Source organism: Megascapheus bottae, chromosome 14 (assembly GCF_031878675.1).
Source record: "Megascapheus bottae isolate mThoBot1 chromosome 14, mThoBot2.hap1, whole genome shotgun sequence".
In the NCBI taxonomy this organism is placed as follows: Eukaryota; Metazoa; Chordata; class Mammalia; order Rodentia; family Geomyidae; genus Megascapheus; species Megascapheus bottae.
The window spans coordinates 41695670-41717659 of record NC_143522.1 but is presented as its reverse complement, the minus strand read 5'-3'; the positions used below and the strand labels follow the sequence as shown (position 1 = coordinate 41717659).

The window sequence follows — 21990 nt, the reverse complement described above, 5'->3', positions numbered from 1 at the left end:
AATCCAGAGACAGTGCCCAGGCCCTGAGTTCAAGCCCCAGGCAGGAATGGCCAAAAAATAAAAGAGTTTTGGTTCTTAGATCTTTCATCAACCAAATTTTTATTATTCTCCTATAATAACAGCTTCAGACCTTTACCAACTTTCTAAGGAAGCAGAGGGTTAAGGGGCCTGAAAGAGATCTAAGGATAGTTTCAATATACTTTCCTTTGATAGTTCTCTCCTACTATCCGCTGACATGAAATTATCCTGAACAGAGAGGCAAAAGTCCTTTTTTCCACTAATGTAAAGCACAAACCTTAAAATTCAAATGCTCATTTAAGGTAAATCCAATTTACAGATATTAATAACTGACACTGAATGATTCTAAATTAGAAATGAGGTTGAGACCATTTGTAAGGAAATGGAAAGACTTAGAAAAAAATCATATTAAGGAACATAGGCTCAATGGTTTCCCTCATTTGTCATAATCAGTAGAAACCTTGGGCTCTCCTAGCAGAGATTTACAATAGAATGAAACTTAGATACATAAGGCCACATAGAATGACACTAAATGAAAGGACCTCCAGGATATAGAACCAAAAGCCATACAATGAGTGATTGTTGTCCTTAATGTACTATGTTATCTCTCATCTCTTTTGCTGTCCCTTGGTTATCTCATATTGTTACAGTATTTCTCCCGGTTATCTATGCATATTTAGTTATTTGAAGTTGGATAGGGAAGGGAGGAAAACAAGATGAGGGGCTGGGGTTGGGGGAGGGAAATGGGGACCAAGACAGGTGAAAGGGTATCAATGTATGTGAAGTAATGCTCTGTCTATTAATTACCCTTCTATTAATTACAATAAAAATATATATATAAAAAAAAGAAATGGGGTTGAGAACAAAGAGCTTTGGATGCCTGAAAATCACTGATCAGAAAAAAGAGGTACATGGGCCTAGTGATAGAGTGCTTGCCTAGCATGCACAAAGACTTGGGTTTGATTCCATGGTACCACATTCATAGAAAAAAGCCAAAGCAGTGCTGTGGCTCAAGTGGTAGAGCTCTCTAGCCTTGAGAAAGCCCAAGGACAGTGCTCAGGCCCTGAGTTCAAGGCCCTGGATAGTGGTAGGGGGAGGTGCAGAGAGGGTCAAACTCCATACCTGACACTTAATATTTCAATATAAAAATTCCCTGTCATGGGATTGGGAGTTTGGCCTAGTGCTAGAGTGCTTACCTAGCATGCACAAAGACCCAGGTTCAATTCCTCACTACCACATACATAGAAAAAGCTGGAAGTGGTGCTACGGCTCAAGTGGTAGAGCTCTAGCCGTGAGAAAAGTCCAAGGACAGTGCTCAGGCCCTGAATTCAAGCCCCACAACTGGCAAAAAAAATTTCCTATCATTTCCATTAATAGAAGTCATAAATGTGTGTTAATAGGCAGTGTTAATTTTAGTGCTTTTTTTTTCTTTTGGTTGAACCAGGGATAGAACTCAGGGCCTTAAACTTATTAGACAAGCTCTCTACAACTTGACACATATCATTAGCCTGACAAAATTCAGTTCTGGCGAGCTTATCAATTATAGTGCCCTCTTCTTCCCTGGGTGGGCATATGACTCAAGACTGGCAGTTATCCTCCCAGCAATATGGGGGTTATGGAGAGTGGAAAAAAATGCCCAAATGGAGCCAGAATTCTTTTCCAGAACGAATGTATATAGAAAGAATTGTTATGCATGGCCCTATTCCTTCCTAAAAGGCAATAGATGGAACAAGCAAGCACACAAAGAGACAGAGCAAAGCGTCCATCAACAGTAATAGAAAGTGTGATCATGTGTAGAGTAACGTGGTTCAGTTCCTGGGATGCCGGTCCTGCTGGGTCATTGTCTGAGCCACTCCAAATTGCTTAAATGAATTGGAATTTGTTTCAGTCACTTAAAAATTAAAGAATATTGAAATGGTATTTTTTTCCATTCTGTAATTGTATGGCTATGATTTCAAAGGCTTATAGAAACATGGGCATTGGGCTGGGACTGTTGCTCAGTCTTGAGAGTGTCAGTGGGCAGCAGCGGGGGCACCTTAGATTTGATTGTCGGGACAGGGGGGGTAGTGGTTTGAGAAAAAAATATAAATGTTATTACCAAAGAACTTTGGGTTTTTTTTTTTCAGGGGGAAGGAGGTTATGAGGCTTGAATTCAGGGCCTGGGCGCTGTCCCTAAGTTTTTCTTCACAAGGCTAGTGCTCTACCACTTTGAGTCACAGCTTTACTTCCAGTTTTCTGGTGGTTAATTGGAAGTAAGAGCCTCACAGACTTTCCTGTCTCAGTTGGCTTTGAATTGTGATCCTCAGATCTCAGCCTCCTGAGTACCTAGGATTACAGATATGAGCCGCCGGTGCCCAGCTATTGAAAGACTTTTAAGTATTTTGTGTGTGTGATGCAGGATTTGAGCTCAGAGCATCATGCTCTCATTTGGATTTTCACTCAAGGAGAACACTATCACTTGAGCCATGTTTTCAGTTCCAGCAAAAAGACTTTTAAAAATAGCTTTCATTAAATTGGCCATTATACCTGTGGGTAAAGAATGATGCGGAGCACTCTTTAAAAGGTTTTTTTTCTTTCTAGAGAATCCTATCTGACTTGAGAAAAATATGATTTTAAAAAATGGAATTGGTGACAGCATTCAAAAAAGAATTACTCTGAATGTGATTACAAACACAATTACTAAAATCTAAATGACTTAGTAATAAAATAGAATTGTAAAGTATCAATGAATATGTGAGTATAAAGATTACCTTTGTATAACACTTACTTTAATTTCTGGCTGAAACCATGTCTGTGTCTTTGTGTCAAATACATGGACATCATTATGCCATCCCCAGAACATCTGTTCTTCCTAAAACAGAAAAATTGAGCATTACTTACTTGTATTTTAATGTTTACATTATCTGTTAAAGTTTGTCAAATATTGTGGTAAATATTAATAGATACCTTACAAAAACAGATTTTGGTATTAGTCATAAAGCAAATGTATATCCTGCCCCACAGAACATGGTTCCAGAACTAGCAGCATCTCTGGACCACTTCTCATAGTATTGTTTGTAGTGAGTCATAAGTTTGCTTATTGCCAATTTTTCAATTCTCTGAAAGAATTTTATTTATTTATTTTAATTTCAGGGAAGAGAATGGCTATTTACATTTTCAAATCTGTTTCCTTAAAGTACAGGCTTGAAACCTAATCTTCGTTGTGGTAAACTGTAGAGGGCTATGAATCTGAAAACCACAAAAAAAAAAATTCTAGTCACTTCTATTTTCCTAAACAATGTTTTCTCTTACTGCTTTTCATCTTTTTCCTTTTCTTCTCCATTTTCTTAGTTTTTCTTTTTTTATTGAGACAGGATCTCATTTTACAGCACTAAGATAGTTTTGAACTTTTATTCTTCCTGCCTCAGAATCCCAAATGCTGATTATAGGTATCCCTATGCCAAGCTCTTATTTATTGACCTTTTAGAAACAAAATGCTTTATTAAAAAGGGAGCTAGCAGTTATATTGTTTTAGCATCTTGTAGGTTGCTAAAGTCCTCTCACACTATTTTAGCTTTCTTCTAGCTTTTGTCTCTAATCAGAAACACAAGTCAAGACAGCACTAGAGGCTCACGCCTGTACTCAGGAGGCTACTCAGGAGACTGAGACCTGAGGATCATGGTTCAAAGCCAGCCGGGGCATGAAAGCCCATGAGACTCTTATCTCAAATTAACCACCAGAAAAAGCCACAAGTGGTGCTGTGATAGTGTTAGCCTTGAACTGAAAAGGTTAGGGATCAATGACCAGTCCCTGAATTCAAGCCCCATGATAGACAAAAAAAAAAAAAAAAAGAAGAAGGAGGAGGAGGAGGAGGAAAGAAAGAAAGAAAGAAAGAAAGAAAAGGAAAGAAATAAATTATTTTTAGTGATATTTTTAAAAAATTTTATTGCTGCCGGGCACACTGGCTCACACCTATAATCCTAGCTATTCAGAAGGCTGAGATCTGAGGATCACAGTTGAAAGCCAGCTAGGGCACTAATACAAAGGGCACTGATATAAAGGCTGCAATAAACTAAAGAGTGATTACTTCTTTTCTTTCTTTTCCTTCTCCTTCTCCCTCCCCCTCCTTTTCTCCCCTTCCTCCTCTTCTTGTTCTTCTTGTTCTTTTGCATGGGTACTGTCCCTAAGCTTCTTTTGCTCAACGTTAGCATTCCACCACTTGAGATAGTGTCACTTTCAGACCTAGGGCTTCATGCATGCTCAACAAGTACTGCACTACTAAGTCCCATTCCTAGCTTAAGAGTGATTACGTTCTTACCCAAGATGCATCATGAACATCAAAACAGTCTTGAAGTTCGTTGTGTCTCCTACATCCGTAACCACCAAAATATATTAATCTGAAAAAAAGTACAAAAAAACGTTTAGGAGCTTTGCTTTTAGTTTGTTTACAGAAAATTGAAATGTAGCTGGGTACTGGGGGCTCATGCCTAATCCTAGCTACTCAGGAGGCCAAGATCTGCCCAGGCAGGAAAGTCTGTGAGACTTTTACCTCCAATAAACTACTCAGAAAAAGCTGGAAGGGCCAGGAGCGTGGCTTAGTGGTAGAGTGCTTGCCTAGCATGCATGAAGCCCTGGGTTTGATTCCTCAGAACCATATACAAAGAAAAAGCCAGAAGTGGTGTGTAGCTCAAGTGGTAGAGTACTAGCCTTGAGAAAGCTCAAGAACAGTGCTCAGGCCCTGAGGTTAAGCCCCAGGACTGGCAAAAAAAAAAAAAAATGCTATAAGTGACGCTATGGTTCAAGCTAGAGCATTAGCCTTATTCACAGAGAGGCTCAATGTCAGAGCCCAGGCCCTGAGTTCAGGCCCCAGGATTGGGAAAAGAAAAAGAAAAGAAAAAAACAAAGGAAAGTTGTTGCTTTTCTAACAGGAACAATCTCCGTAAGTCAAATAAACTATAAAATCATAGTTTATAAAAGAAAAAATGGGGGCTGGGAGTTTGGCCTAGTGGTTAAAGTGCTTGCTTAGCATGCACAAAGACCCGGGTTCAATTCCTTGGTACCACATACATAGAAAAAAAGCTGGAAGTGGTGCTGAGGCTCAAGTGGTAGAGCTCTAGCCTTGAGAAAGTCCAAGGACAGTGCTCAGGCCCTGAGCCAAAGCCCAGGACTGGCAAAAAAAAAAAAAAGAAAAAATAGGTCTAATGGAACCAGTGTCAGACAGTGATTAGCTTGCAGTAGGAAAGAAGAGACGCATGGTTGTTTTCATCCTTAGCATAACAGTAGAAAGAAGAGAAGAGCCTCATGGCTGGCAACCTACAACTTGAGCCACACCTTCACATACAACTTCTTGCTGGTTTACTGCAAGTAAGTCTCACAGCCTGTCTGCCCAGGCTGATTCTGAATAGCAATTCTCCAATCAAAGCCTCCTGAGTAGCCAGGGTTATAGGAATGAGCCACTGATTCCCAACTCACACAGGGTTTATAAAGAATGTTAACAGCCACTGATAGGATGGCATGACAAATTAGAATTTTAACAAAACTGGTTATATGAGTTTAAATGTAGAAATGGAACTGTGGCGCAAAGTGGTAGAGTGCTAGCCTTGAGCTGAAGAGCTCAGGGACAGTGTCCAGTCCCAGAGTTCAGGTCCTACAACCTACCAAAAAAAAAAATGTTATTGTTGGGTCTGTGAGTGTGGCCAAGTGGTATAGTGCTTGTCTAGCATGCACAAAGTCCTGGGTTGAATTCCTCAGTGCTCTGGCTCAAGTAGTAGAGCACTAACCTTGACCCAAAAGTGCTCAAGGATAGTGGCCAGTCCCTGAGTTAAAAAAAAAAAAAGTTTAAACCTACTCCCTAATTCTTTTGCATGAGGATGGCTGCAAGCAAGGGCTGGGGTTATGGTTTAGTGGTTTAGTGGAAAATCACTAGCCTACCCTAGATTCAGATCCTCAATACTGAGGCCTAAAAACAAAACAAAACTACAAAAAGCAACAGAAGCTGAAAAGAGATAAAATTTCTTCAAGACAATCTGCACTACTCTTGGGGTTTGAACAGTGAACCTTTTGACCTCTTTTGCTCAACACTGGTGCTCTACCACTTTAAGCCAAAGCACCACTTCCAGTTTTTCTGGTGGTTTGATTGGAGATAAGGTTCTCATGAACTTTCCTGCCCCAGCTGGCTTTGAATGGTGATCCTCAGATCTCAGTCTCCTGAGTAGCTAGGATTACTGGTGTGAACTACCAAATCCCAGTTATATTTTATTTTTTTTTAAACTGAACCACACGAAACCATATCATTTTATTTTATTTTATTTTATTTATGTATTTTTTGCCAGTCGTGGGCTTGGGCTCAGGGCCTGAGCACTGTCCTTGGACTTTCTCAAGGATAGCACTCTACCACTTGAGCCTCAGCACCACGTCCGGCTTTTTTCTATGTATGTGGTACTGAGGAATCGAACCCGGGTCTCTGTGCATGCTAGGCAAGCACTCTACCACTAAGCTAAACTCCCGGCCCCATCCCAGTTATATTTTAAAATATAGTTTTGATTTTTTTATGCTGTTACCAGAGTTTGAACAGATACCAAGCATCACACTTGCTCTGCTACTTATTCTGGAGATGGAGTCTCATAGACTTTTCTCCCCATGCAGGCTTCACATTTCGATCCTCTAGCTCTCAGGCTCCTTTGTAAGCCACTAATGTCTATTGTGTTTACTCTCCAGAAAATTAACTGAATAAAGTTAATAAATAAAACAGAAAAATTGTTTCCACTATGTGCATTTATCATATAATTCTAATCCATAGCAACTGCTGTTACAATACTATTGACATCAAAACAAGTTTATAATTATATCTTGAAAAATTCATACATTTTAGTTTTCTCTACTTTAGCCCAAAGCTATTAATTCATACTAAGTGCAGTAGATACATTAAAGATGAAACTGCAGCATTACCTGTCTTTGTAAACCCAGCAGGAAAGCTTATCACGTGGTGTGGGTGGCTGACCTTCAAAGCTGGTGATTTTTTCCCAAACATAGGTTCCATCTCTTGTTCGTAAATTAACAAAATAAAGCTTATAAAAGATGAGAACATTATTAGTAGTTGTATATTTGACAATAAAATCTCTATCAGTATGATCTGTGATTTTTTTTTTTTTTTTGCCATTCCTGGGCTTAGGTTCAGGGCCTGAACACTGTCCTTGGGCTTTCTCAAGGCTAGAGCTCTACCACTTGAACCACAGCACCACTTCTGGCTTTTTTCTATGTACATGGTACTGAGGAATCGAACCCTGGTCTTTGTGCATGCTAGGCAAGCACTCTACCTCTAGGCCAAACTCCCAGCCCTAATCTGTGAGTTTTAAAAATACTATTGCTCTTAGTTTTTAGGAGATAAAAATTTTACCTATCAGAAATTTTAAGCTGGGTGTGGGGGCTCATGCCTGTAATTCTAGCTACTCAGGAGGCTGAGATCTGAGGATCTCGGTTCAAAGCCAGCTGGGCACTAAAGAACATGAGACTCTTATCTCCAATTATTCACTAAAAAATGGGAAGTGGGGCTGTGGCTCAGGGGTAGGTGGTAGCCTTGAACTGAAGAGCTCAGGGACAGCACCCAGGCCTAGAGTTCAAGCCCCATTACCCACACAAAAAAAAAAAGGAAGAAATTTTAAATTGTAGAATTAATGAAAATGAGACAGCATTTTAGAAGGTAGACTCACATGTGGCCGGGAGTTTGGCCTAATGGTTAAAGTGCTTGCCTAGCATGCATGAAGACCCAGGTTCGATTCCTCGGTACCACATACATAGAAAAAAACCAGAAGTGGTGCCAAGGCTCAAGTGGTAGAGCTCTAGCCTTGAGAAAGTCCAAGGACAGTGCTCAGGCCCTGAGCTCAAGTCCAGGACTGGCAAAAGAAAAAAAAAAAAAGTAAATAAAAAAAAAAAAGAAGGTAGACTCACAGAAGTGGTTCACAGTTTGAATTCAGCCTACACAGAAGAGCCCAAGAGGTTTCATTTCCAAAATGAGCAGCGAATAAGCATGGCTCAAGGTGGTATGCTATCAAAGCTGATCAAGAATATGAGTTCAAGCCTCAGTACTAGCATGTGCACACACACACACACAAATCCATATGAGACATATGGAAATGTATCATTTCCCTTTTTCTATGTGTGTCAGTCTTGGGGTTTAAAATTAGGGACTAGGCACTGTCCTTGAGGTTTTCGTTTGAGGCTACTGCTCTACCACAGTTCCATTTCTAGCTTTTTGGTGGCTAATTAGGGGTAAGAGTCTCATAATTTGAACTACCTGGGCTGCCTCTGAACCATAATCATCAGATTTCAGACTTCTGATTAACTAGGACTACATGCTAGATAATGTCTCATCATGATCTTGCCGGTTGGATATAAACTAAATATGGACTAGTTATTTTTGTGTATGTATGTGCTGGTTCTATGGCTTGAACTCAAGGGCTTTTTTGCTCAAGGCTAGTGTTATACCACTAACCAGTTAAAAGCTGGTTAACTGAAGATTCATAGACTTTCTTGCACATGCTGGCTTCAAACAGCAATCCTGATAGCTCACCTCCTGAGTAGTTGGATGTGAGTCACCAAGACCAGCTAGTATGTGCTAATTCTGAAGCAGAAAGGCATAGAGGAGAGATTCACAAGGGTTTTCCCATCTATTCTCTTTAAAAATCTTATAAACTTAATATTTTCTATAGTTACCATCTTTCAAAAATAGTTGTAAACCTATGAGATGAAATGATACATGAAACATTACATTTTGCTGCACTCTTGAATTAAAAGAAAGTATTACTCGATTGCTGTATCCTTTGTCATCATATCCTCCAAAAACATAGAGCTTTCCATGAATGCAAGCACCACAGCTTCCTGACATGGAGGTAGGGAGTTCTCCTTCCATTAGGTGCATTCTCCTGAAGCAAGAATGACAAAGAAAAGTTCCCCTTTAAGGCCCCAACGTATTTTGTCCAGTGAATACTGTCACTTCCTATTGCAGGCCCGTAATCCTAGCACTAGGAGGCAGAGGTGGAAGATGGGGAATTCTGGGCCAGCTGGAGCTACATAGTGAGGCTCTTTCTCAATAGAGTATTTGTAGTCAACACCGTAAAAACATGGATAAGATCCAGTTTAAAGGTCTGGCAGCCTGCTGGAGAAACAAAAATAACAAAATTTTCACACATGGGAATTAGAATAAAAGACTTTTAGTGTTGGTCTTGAGAAGAATGCTAAGGGACAGAGTGTGTAGAGGGAAGAAGATAGGAAAGAGTCACAGAGAATGAAAGCAGAGAGAGATTTCAGAAATGTTCCAAGTATGTTCTTAAATTCCCTATATTCAGTTAGAACATTTATAATGAATATATTAATATCAGACATTCTGAAAGTAAAATTACTTACCACAACCCACTATCAATATCATAGGTCCAAATTTCATCATTAGGCAAATAAACTTCATTGTCTTCAATAGACTAAAAATACACAACACATAAAATTATATTTATCAATTACATAGTAATTATAATTCCTTAGGATAACAATTAAAATATTACAAACATAAAACAGACTCAATTATTATTATTTTTTTGCCAGTCCTGGGGCTTGAATTCAGGGCCTGGCCATGTCCTTGGGCTTTCTCAAGGCTAGTACTCTACTACTTGAGCCATAGCACCACTTCCACACTTCTGGCTTTTTCTGTGTATGTGGTACCGAGGAAATTGAGCTGAGGTCTTCATGCATCATGCTAGGCAAGCATTCTACCACTAAGCCAAATTCTCCAACCTAAAAATAACAAATTTTATACCAGAATTTTAAAGAGTATAAATCCAGGAAGAAAAGCAGCACTATTTTGGATAATGAGTGATTAAGGAAGGAAAAATTTATAATAAAATTAAGAGTACTGTATCAGAATATCTTAATTCACTGAGCATAGTTTTTTGAGTCCCTACTATTTACAAGGTATAGTGTCAAATGTTTAATTCTGGACACAAGGATAAAGAATGAAATAGAATGATAATGGGGATTTCGCTACACCAACAGCCCTCTAAAAAAAAGCTATTATAATTTAGTGTAGTGTGCTGTGTTATAAGAATAAACAGATCACTTCAATGGCATACACCATCCAGAAGCTGGGTGCTGGTAGCTCATGTCTGTAATCCTAGCTACTCAGGAGACTGAGATCTGAGGATCTCAAAGCCAGGTGGGGTAAGAAAGCCTGTTAGACTCATATCCAATCAGCCACTAGCAAACTGTAAGTGGTTCTGTGGGCTCAAAGTGGTAGAGGATTTGCCTTGAACAAAAAAAAAAAAAACTCAGAGAGGCCAGGAGTTTGGCCTAGTGGTAGAGTGCTTGCCTAGCATGCATGAAGACCCGGGTTCGATTCCTTGGTACCACATTCATAGAAAAAAGCCAGAAGTGGTGTTGAGGCTCAGGTGGTAGAGCTCTAGCCTTGAGAAATTCCAAGGACAATACTTAGGCCCTGAGCTCAAGCCCAGGACTGGCAAAAATAAAACAAAACAAAAAAAACCTCAGAGACTGTGCTCAGGCCCTGAATTTAAAACCCAAAACTGACAAAAAAGAAAACTAAGTTCAGAAACAGGTCATATATCCACAGAAACCTGATGTATGACAGATGAGTCTTGCACGTTAGTAGGGAAAAGGGAATGATGTAACATGTGATACAAAGGCAAGCAACTATATGGAAAACAGAAGAAGTGGATCTCTACTTTAAGCCAAATGACAAAATAAAGAAAAAGAAAGGCAGATTTTAAAAGATTTCACCATGGGCATGGTATCCTTAATATGTGGCTATTAAATCCAAAGAGTACAAGAGCGAGGACTCAATAACTGCATACCCAAAGCTATGGACATGGCAATGGAAATATAAACATAACTATATAGACAAAAACCTATGACTCTATAGACATAATGTTTTATCTCTTAAATTAATGTTTATATGACATACAAACCCTTAGCCTAATTGTGATTAAGTTCTAAATACTAAGTCTCAGTGCTTGTAAATAGATTCCCTCCTTGAACGCTTGTTTGTTAAACTTGTCATTTAAAATATGATGTAAAAATCAACATTAATAAAGTCTTTAATAAAAAATATAAAAAAAAGAAAAAAGATTTCAACATGGAAGGCGAAACTGAAAAAAAAAGTTTATAAGGCAATACAGGACATCTGTTAAGTACAGGTTATACTACTGTTTCTTATATCAAAAAAGAAAGAAGAGTGATGGCTCAAAGGTAGAGCCCTAGTCTTGAGCACAAAAAAGCTCAGGGACAGCTACCAGAGTGAGTTCAAGCCCCCAGACTGGAAAAAAAGAAAAGTTACTTTTAGAGCCAGGTAACACTGGCTCATAGGAGGCTGAAATCTGAGGATTAAAGTTAGAAGGCAGCCCTGTGAGACTCTTATTTGTAATTAACCACCAAAAAGTCAGAAGTGAATCTGTGATTCAAGTGGTAGAGTGATATCCTTGAGCATGAAAACTCAAAGACAGCATCCAGGATTTGAATAGAAGCCCTAGGATCATTACAAACAACAGTAAAAACAAAAAGAAAGCAAGGGAACATTCAAATATTCACTAAACAAGTCACACTAAATCTACATGACAGAATATCCTTCAGAATATATATTACATAGCTGGATCTAAGGATGCTTTTCAAATCTTTAATAAATATTTGTTTACATTTAACAAAGTATTTAGCACAGGCACTGATAGAATACACACAATAACAGATAGTCATACAAATATATTGCTGACTAAGCAATCTATAAATGTAAGAATGAAAATAGTTAAGCCGTGTGTCATTACTGACACCTATAATCCTAACTACTCAAGAGGCTGAGATCTGAAGATTAAAGTTAGAAGTTAGCTGGACAGGAAAGTCTGTGAAACTCTTATCTCCAATAAAGCTCCCAAACAGTTGAAAGTGGAGCAGTAGCTTCAGTGGTAGAGTATTAGCCTTGAGCAAAAGTATTCAGGGACAGTCCTGGCCTTGAGTTCAAGCACCAGTAACTGCACACTAAAAAAGTAATTAAGCTGGGCGAGGTAGCTCATGCCTGTAATCCTAGCTACTCAGGAGGTTGAGATCTGAGGATCAAGGTTCAAAGCCAGCCCGGGCACAAAAGGACCTGAGACTCTCATCCCCAATTAACCTGCAGAAAACAAGAAGTGGGTGTTGATTTAAGGGGTAGGACGGTAGCCTTGAACTGAAGAGCTCAGGGACAGTGCCCAGGCCAGAGTTCAAGTCCCATGACCCAAAAAACAAAAACAAAAAAAAACCCCACACCATAGGTCTACAGTCCCTGGGGAGCACCATATTGCAGCTTATGGCAATGCCTTTTATGCCTGGGACTCCGAATTCCCAAAATCATTGTCTGGGTAAGAATCCTCTCAAAGTCCCAAATTTTACATCTTTATCATCTTTTGGCAGCATTAGGGCTTTAGCTCTGAGCTTTGAGTTTGCTAGGCTCAGACTCCATTGCCAAAGCCATATCTCCAGTTTGTTTTTTTTTTTTTGCCAGTCCTGGGCTTGAGCTCAGGGTCTGAGCACTGTCCTTGGACTTTCTCAAGGCTAGAGCTCTACCACTTCAGCCTCAGCACCACTTCTGGCTTTTTTCTTTGTATGTGGTACCAAGGGATCGAACCCCGGGCTTCGTGCATGCTAGGAAGCACTTTACCACTAGGACAAACTCCCGGCCCCCTCTAGTTCTTTTTGAGTGGGATCTTGCTTTTTCCTCAGGCTGGTCTGAACTGTGATTCCCCCTGTCCATGCTTCTCACCATAGCTGGGCGGACAGTACATATCAATACACCCAGTTTTGTCTGTTAAGATGGGGTCTTATGAAGACATTTTGTGTGATCTGTGTAGAAATCCTTCCAACCTCTCTTCCAGTGTCAGCCTCCAGCACAGCGTGGATGACAGGTACATAGACTCTCTTATTGGCTGAGATAGGGTAGGGGGATCTCAGGAACTTCTGTCCCAGGCTTCCCTTAAACTTCAGTCCTCCTGTGTAGCTAGTGGAATGAGTCACTGCATCGAGCTACATCTTTATTCTTGAATCCAAACCTAATATAAATGAATCTAAACCAGCAGGTTCAATCTATTTGCTCACAACTTGGCTGCAAGTGAGACTAAAATAGTACTTGACATGCAAAATTCATATTTTGAGCTATAACCAGTTTTAGATCCAATGTACAACAAACTATCTTAGTAGAACTAACTCTTTATGGGGATTGGTAGGAGGTAGTCAGGCCATGAATGAAAGTAAAATAACCAGATAAATTACTCAGTAGAATAATGAATATCACAAATAGTGACATGTTTGTCCTCTGAATATTTTTTAAAATACCAGCTACTTGTCTTAAATGGCTTATGTGACCACCTTGGGATATATAAAGTAAAACTACTAGCTAGGAGTTTGGCCTAGTGGTAGAGTGCTTGCCCAGCATTCATGAAGACCTGGTATAATTCCTAGATATCAAATACATAGAAAAAAGCTAGAAGTGGTACAGTGGCTCAAGTGATAGAGTTCTAGCCTTGATAAAGCCCAAGAAATATACTCACACCCTGAGTTCAAGGCCCAGGACTGGGAGGGAAAAAAAAAAAAGAGGTAAAACTATTAGGTTTAAAATGGGGGCCAGGAGTTTGGCCTGGTGGTAGAGTGTTTGCCTAGCATGCATGAAGACCAGGGTTTGATTCCTTGGTACCACATACATAGAAGAAAAAAAAAAAAAGGTAGAAGTGGTGCTGTGGTTCAAGTGTTAGAGCTGTAGAGCTCTAGCCTTAAGAAAGCTCAAGGACAGTGCTCAGGCTCTTAGTTCAAGGCCCAGGACTGGCAAAAAAAAAAAAAAGAACATAAAATGTAATCCCTCTGTAAATCACCTTTATAATAACAATAAAATTTTTTTAAAAGCACATATTTATGGCTTGTGAACACACCTTCTCAACAAGGTTACATACATGTGTGATCCCATTAATAGCCTAGTTATAATTCATTTCCCTACTTTTTTTTTCTCCACAATTATTTTTAAATCTTTGTAAAATGAAAAGAAAAAACTCACTGTTAAGCTGGTTTCTGGTGCCATTGCTCAAGTGAGAGAGAGCCAGACATGAGGGGAAAAGCCAAGAGCATGAAGCCCAAGTTCAAAGCCCTAGTAACCTCCCTTAACCCTACCCACAAAGTTATTTTAAACCAAGATTCTCTGGTTCATGTTATAGTTCTTACTTTTTTCATGGGAAGATTTTTTTTTTTTTTTTTGCCAGTTCTGGGGATTGAACTCAGGGCCTGAGCACTGTCCTTGGGCTTCTTCCTCAAGGCCAGCACTCTGCCACTTGAGCCACAGCACCATTTTTGGCTTTTTCTATGCATGTGGTACCGAGGAATCAAACCTGGGTCTTCATGCAGGCTAGGCAAGTACTCTTCCACTAGGCCAAACTCGCGGCTCTGGGAAGATTTTTTTTTTTTTTTTTCCCAGTTCTGGGCTTGAGCTCAGGGCCTGAGCACTGTCCTTGGATTTTTTTCTCAAGGCTAGAACTCTACCATTTGAGCCTCAGCACCACTTCTGGCTTTTTCTAAGTATGTGGTACCAAGGAATCAAACCCGGGTATTCGTGCATGCTAGGCAAGCACTCTACCACTGGGCCAAACTCCCAGCCCAGGGAAGATTTTTTTTTATTGCAGAATCTTTACCAATCATGAATGTTGTAATATTTTCCTATTTGTCACCTGCCCTCTCATTTTACAATGCTTAAAAATCAGTTTTTCGGGGACTGGAAGTTTTGCCTAGTGGCTAGAGTGCTTGCCTAGCATGCACGAAGAACCAGGTTCAATTCTGCAGTACCACATACATAGAAAAAAGCCGGAAGTAGTGCTGAGGCTCAAGTGGTAGAGCTCTAGCCTTGAGAAAGTCCAAGGACAGTGCTCAGGCCCTGAGCTCAAGCCCAGGACTGGCAAAAATAAATAAATTAATTAATTTAAAAAAATCAGTTTTTCAGAAGTAGAAGGATGGCACTGGAATGCAAAATCCTGAATTTAAGCCACAGTACTAGTACACAGGGTACCCCCCCAAAACAAAAAAAAAAAAAACAAAAAAAAACACCACTCATATTATTTTTTTTGGTGCCAGTCCTGAGGCGTGAAGTCAGGGCCTGGATGCTGTCCCTGAGTTTGTTTTACTCAAGGCTAGCATTCCACTACTTGAGTTATGGTTCCACTTTTGGCTTTTTCAGTAATTCAGTGGAGATAAGGTCTCATGGACTTTCCTGTCTGGGTTGGTTTTGAACCAAGATCCTCAGATCAGAGACTCTCGAGTAGCTAGGATTACAGGCATGAACCAGCAGCTCTCAGTTACACAAATCATTTTTAAAATCACTTGTATTAGAGAGATAGTACTGTTTGAATGATTAACACTGTAAAAGAAATGTATACCATTCATAGACATATACTGACTTTTTCTCTAAAGTTTGGAAAAACTACTTAATGACATTGAATGGTCCTACTAGTACCATTAAAGTTTCCATTAATTTCAACAATGTGGAAAAGATACCAAAGGACTAAGAGCAAACTAATATTCTGGTACCGATTAGGATTTACTACATATTTTTCTTTGGCATTACCCTTACTTCTAGAGATGTTTTCAGACACACAGTTCTCTAAAATTCATTCAAGAGCTGAGGGCATGGCTCAAGTGGTAGAACACTTGCCAGCCAAGCACAAAACCCTAAGTTAAAATCCCATACTCCCCCAAACCACCAAAAACTTGTTCAATAATTAGTACTTTAAATATTATATAAGTACATTAGGCAGGTATTTTATTTATTTATTTATTTTTGGCAGTCCTGGGGACTGAACTCAGGGCCTGAGCACTGTCCTTGGGCTTTGCTCAAGGCTAAAGCTCTACTACTTGAGCCACAGCGCCACTTCTGGCTTTTCTATGTATATGGTACCGAGGAATTGAACCTGGGTCTTTATGCATGTTAGGCCAAATTCCTGGCCCCTATGTTTGTTAATTTTAACATTGTTTTGAGGAGGAGGAAATTATCATTGAAGGAATCAAAATTGGGCAATCTGTTCATTATTCCTAATGACTGCTAAAATACCTTTAGATTCCAGGATATTTTAGCTATCTTCTGTCCAGAAGGTATTTCATTTCTAAAACAGTTGTTGGAAAGATTCTATTTTTCTTACTACATACTATGTTTGGCTTTTTGTTATTTTTGGTAGTGGTGGTACTATGCTTTGAAACCAGTGCTCTGTGCTTGCTAAGCTGGAGGTCTATCATTGGAGCCCCACCACCAGCCTGTTGTTTTGATACTTATTTTGGGCATCAACATGTTCCAGACTTCCCTGTCCTCCAGATTTCAGTCTCCTGTGTGGTGGGCATGAGGAACTGGAAAGCAGGCTGGCTGGTTATTTTTGAGATAGGGTCTTCTTTCCTACTGGGCTGCTATCCACTTACTTTAAACTTCCTATCATGGTGGTTGAGTTCACCATTTCTAGCTGCCCCTCCGTAAAGACTGACTCTTGCAGATTTAACTGTCATGCCTGGCCTGGGACTTCAGTTCTCCCAATTGAAATTGGAGTGGCAGACACTCACCAGTACACTCATTATCTTTGCTGCCCAAGATGGCCTCAAACCATGTCCTCTCAGCTTCCCAAGTATCCCAAATTAACAAGTCACTACTCTTTTGCCTTTCACTTTGGCCTTAGACATTACTTAACTGGGGATAGATCCTGAAAAGTTAAAAAGGAATAGACTCAGGATCTGAATATGTTCCCTCTCTACTTTCCCCGCCCCCCAACCCCTGTAGTGTGGTTTTTATAGTATCTCTGTTTTTAGGAATACTCAAGTATTTTAATACCCTAACTACCACCTGAAGAAGCGGGGTCTCATCAATTACAATATGTGTGTGTGTGTGTGTGTGCGCCAGTACTGGGGCTTGAACTCAGGGCCTGGACAGTGTCCTTAGCTTTTTTGCTCGTTAGCACTCTACCACTTGCGCTACAGCTCTACTTATGGCTTTTTGTTGGTTAATTGTAGATAAGAGTTGGACAGACTTTCCTGCTCAGGCTGGCTTGGGACAGTGATCCTCAGATCTCAGACATCTGAATAGCTAGGATTATAGGAATAAGCCACCAGTGACCAGCCAATTACACAATTTTTAAGATTAAAACAAATGGAAGAAGGATGAACAAATGCAGTCATCATACTAACTATTTAAAAACTGAACTACATAACTGGATGATAGGGATAGGAAGGGATTACACTAATCAAGAAATATTCCATTCATAAGCTTACTTATGCAATTGTAACCTCTGTACAACTGCTTAATAAAAGATTAAAAGAAGATATAAAACATTAGAACCTTTTATTTATGGGCTATAAGTAACTACATAGATGTGTTTCATGGTTTCATGTATGAGTATAATGTGAATCTACACAGACATGAAATTAAAAAATATATTTTCAGTAACTTTTTACTTAACTTTTTTTTTTCTTTTTGCCAGTGCTCAGGGCCCGAGCACTGTCCTTGGACTTTCTCAAGGCTAGAGCTCTACCACTTGAGCCTCAGCACCACTTCTGGCTTTTTTCTATATATGTGGCATCTGGGTCTTCATGCATGCTAGGCAAGCACTCTACCACTAGGCTAATCTTCCTGCTCCTTCACTTAACTTTTAAAATGTCAAGAATCAAGTCTAGATGTGGTGACATAATGTGATAGCAGCACTTGGGAGGTTGAGGCAGCCAGCCTGGACTACATAGCCAGGTCAGTCTCACAAAGAAAAAGAAACCAGGTTTAGGTGGCTCACATCTGTAATCCTAGCTATTCAGGAGGCTGAGATCTAGGGATTTAAGTTTGAAGCCAGAGAGGCTGGAAAGTGGGGGGGGGGGGAGAGAGGGGGCAGAAGTAGCTCAAGTTAAGCATTAGCTTTGAGCAGAACAGATCAGGGACAGTTCCCAGGTCCTGACTTCAATCCCCAGGACACACACATATACTCACAAAAGATGAAGTTTCAAGTTTGATATCTTTGCCTCTTCAAGAGCTAGGAAAAAATAAATATTTTCTGCATATAATCATCATTACCCTTAATAATTTTTCACCAAGAATAAGTGGTAGAAATGTTAAAAAAAATAGTAACAGCCTTTAGGTATTTTACATGCTGTAATTCACTGCCCTTCCTGTCGACTAGCCGTTAAGGTTATTATCATTGTCCTGATCAAATGGAGATTTAGGTACTTTACTGGGTGATGCTGCGGATTATATAAAACTAGGGACATGAAAATTCCTTGCACACCCCAGATTCACCAGGCACTCAAGAGATTAGTTCTGCTTTTTTCCCATACTGCACAAACAAAACACACACACAAAACCCCACTTGGATGTGAGAATCACTAGCATACATAGCGTGGACTTTATTTCAACGCGTCAATTTCCTTACTGGTCTGTCCCGTGTAATGGGACGTCTGAAGATGTAGGATCTACGTCTAGTAGCGTTTCCTGATGGCTTTTATTTTTTTCTTTACCTGTAGACTAAGAGGATTAGCAAATATTTCTCAATAGTTTTCCAGCCTTGTAACTCTTAACGCGTAATCCCCTGATCACAGAAGCAAAACAAACACGCATTCTAACCTCCATGGCGATGCGAACTCTCAGCCTCCCCGCTCTCTCCTTTATTGTTGCTGATACCAGTCTAACTTGAAGCAGGAAGGGGAGTGGGGGGGAGGGCGGGGATCGTAAAAATCCATTAACCAAGGTACCTAAGACATGGTTAACCGCGGCAGTGGTTCCGGCATTTTTTATTTCTGGGTCGCACCGTGGCCAACAACCGCGAGGAAAATGAAATAATCATGTAACAAAACCCATCCAGGCCCGGCGGTCCTGGAGTCCTTTCCAAGTGGGCGCCAGGAATCGCGCGGTAACTGCCCGTCGGCGCCCGGGGGTGGTTACCGGCCACCCGAGGGCGGCGGGCGGGGAGAAGGGAGGACCCGGGAACCGGGGGGCGGAAAGGCCTCTGACGGCAACGGCGGCGCGGCGTCCACCCGGCGGGTGGGTGGGCGCGGGGCGCGGGGCTCTGGGCGCCAGGCCCGGGACTCGGGGGAGGGACGCCGGATCGCGGGACGCCGGGACGCGGGGTTCCGGGCGCGCCGGCCCAGGCCCGGGCCGCCAGCCGCCTCGGGAGCCGGGGCCGGGACTAGGGGTGGGCGGACCCTCGGCGTCCCCGAAGACCGAGTCCGCCCCGTCCCGCCTCTTCCCCTTACCACGTAGCCCCCCCACACGTAGAGGAAGTTCCCGTCCACCACGGCGCAGTGGCCGCTGCGCTCCTCGGCCACGCAGAACAGCTGCGAGTCCGCCATCCGCGCCGTCGCTGGCGCGCCGCTGCCCCGCACGCCGAGCTGCTGCGGCTCCGCGCTCCCGACTCGGGCACGCACAACGGAACGCGTCGAGGGTCCAGATTGTGGGAAGGCGCAGCCGGCGCGTCTGCGTCGTCCGCCGCCGCTGGCGGGCGGGCAGGCCGGACCGGGCCAGGCTGGGCCGGGCAGGAAGGCCGGGCCTGGCTCCCGCCGAGGCCTCTCCCGGAGCTCGGGCGCTCACCGCGACCCCCGCCCCGCGCCCATCAAGAGTCTCTCTAGTTGGTTTTAACAGCATCCCTTTGGTCATTAATGACTTTTACTTCTCTAAACACGTCTTTTTAAAACTAGAATAGTTCCCTTCCCTTCTGATTTAAGACCTGGTTTGCCCAGAGTGTTAACTTTTTTCTTCTTCTTCTAATTTTGCTATAGTTGTCCTACATCTTGGGGAGTTTCTGATTTCCCCCACTGTGATTTATTAATCCGCGTGTAAGGTTTTTTGTTTGCTTTGTTCTAAAAATATGTTTAATTTATAGGGATTTGTAGGTCTAAATCTGTAGTCCAGGCTGGTCTATCTGGTCAACCTCCTGCCGTAGCCTTCTAGTGCTTGGATTCCATGTGTGGCTCATCATATCCAGCTCCGTTTCTTTCAGGCTGGAAGATATAAGCTTAAGGCGTATTAGAGGCTCAGTGAGTTTTTCAAGAGTTCTTCATACTGCATTCAGTACAAGGATACTGCCCCCCCCCCAACTTTCTTTTCTTTGTCCATCATCAGGCTTGAACTCGAGGCTGGTCACTGTCCCTGAGCGCTTCTGTTCTAGGCTATCACTCTACCACGTTGAGCTACAATACAAAATGCATTCCTGTTTTCTGATGGTTAATTGGATATAAGAGTCTCACAGACTTTCCTGCCCTGGCTGGCTTTGAACCATGATCCTCCGATGTGGAGTCTTTTCCTTACACAAAAAGAAATACTTTGGTTACTTATTGCTTTTTTTTTTTTTTTTGCCAGTCGTGGGCCTTGAACTCCAGGCCTGAGCATTGTCCTTGACTCTACACTTGAGCCACAACACCACTTTCAGCTTTTTCTGTGTCTGTGGTACCAAGGAATGGAAGCCAATGCTCAGTGGATGCTAAGCAAGCACTCTACCACTAGGCCACACTCCTGGCCCTTTACTTACTGGTTTTACATAATGGTGTCTGCTTTCAGGTATCATTCCCTATCATATGTCAGCTTTGGAAAGCCTCACAGTATCACATTGAGTGACTATGTTGTGATTTATTCATTGTAGTTCTATAGACATGTCAGCTATTTCCAGTTTTTTTTTTTTAAATATCACAACATTTTGTAGTTTTATAAAAAATCTTTGTGGAGTATGGTTGTAGACGTTGAATTGCTGAGTCAGAGGGAGGAATTCATACATTTTTTTTGCCAGTCCTGGGCTTGGGCTCAGGGCCTGAGCACAGTCCCTGGATTTTCTCAAGGCTAGGGCTCTACCACTTGAGCCACAGCACCACTTCTGGCTTTTTGCTACGTATGTGGGACCGAGGAATTGAACCCGGGTCTTCATCATGCTAGGCAAGCACTCTACCACTAGGCCAAACTCCTGGCCCGGTACATCTACTTTTGTGGGAGCTGATGCCATAAATAAGATTTCCCAAGCCGTAGGTGGAGTGAGATAACCATAAGGTCTTGGAAATACAAACATTTCTGTGGAAGAAAGATGAGAAGAATCTTTAGTAGTATGGAGTGGGACAATATACCACCATGAAAGCAAGGAAGGAGATTTGTGTTAGTCTGACTTTTCATCAACCTTGACAAAAATACCTGAGAAAACACATTAATGAGGATGTATTTATTTAGGCTTGCAGTTTCAGAGGTTTTAGCCCATGATGCACCAGCTCCATTACTGTGAACCTAAGGACATTCTCTTCCCATGACCTACTTCTTTCAGCTAGCACCCACCTCCTGAAATTTCTACGCTCTTCCAAATATCACCAACAGTTGGGAATAAAGCCTTTAATGTGTGTCTTTTGGGGGGGGGGTCACTTCATATTCAAATTCTAACATTCTCATTTATTGCTAATGGAGCAAAAATGGGAAACTTTGGCAATTTATTGAAGTTTGCATCTAAATATAAGGTGAGGATATATATGTATATGACTCAGCTGTTTTAACTGCTGGAATCAATAAAATTCACGACCTAGAACCAGTCATTTACAATCACTCTCATTTTTCTCACTTATGAGATGAATCTGTTGAGGAAAAAGTAGCACAACTGCTCATTTGGAGGTTGTGAGCAAACCCTCACTTAATACAATTTAATTTGCTATGACTGGGTGCCAGTGGGTCATACAAGTAAATCCTAGTTTCTTAGGAGGTTCAGATGGCAATTTGAAACCACTCTGGGCAGAAAAGGCTATGAAACTCCAATTAACTACCAAGAAGAAAAGAAAATCCAAGAGAACTTGGCTCAAGTGGTAGAGTGCCAATCTTCAGAGCTAAAGCTCCTAAGGCCTTGAGTTCAAGCACCAAAAAAAAGAAAAAGTACCATGACAGCGCCTTGTATGGAGGAAAAATTAAACTAAAACGCAGGTTGGATGAGGTTGAGGGAACTTATTGCACATGTTTTG

General features: G+C 41.3%; 1 protein-coding gene across 6 annotated transcripts in view; it reads right to left on the bottom strand.

Moving 5' to 3' along the window:
• Window positions 1–21990, bottom strand: part of Klhdc1 (kelch domain containing 1) — a 58993-nt gene that overhangs the window by 23865 nt on the left and 13138 nt on the right. For 4 of the 6 annotated variants that reach the window (XR_016537619.1, XM_090345046.1, XM_090345047.1 and 1 more), the window contains exons 1-6: window positions 19267–19378; window positions 9400–9470; window positions 8801–8918; window positions 6946–7064; window positions 4316–4394; window positions 2786–2869 (exon numbers count right to left, since the gene is read on the bottom strand). Coding sequence is in view for 5 of the 6 variants with exons in the window: in XM_090345046.1 (XP_090201172.1) it covers window positions 2786–2869; window positions 4316–4394; window positions 6946–7064; window positions 8801–8918; window positions 9400–9470; window positions 19267–19362 (567 nt within the window). In the remaining variant the exon portion in view is untranslated. Of the gene's footprint in view, window positions 1–2785; window positions 2870–4315; window positions 4395–6945; window positions 7065–8800; window positions 8919–9399; window positions 9471–18637; window positions 18833–19266; window positions 19379–21990 lie in introns of those variants that run through there. The other 2 variants (XM_090345048.1, XM_090345050.1) reach the window with 2 other exon arrangements.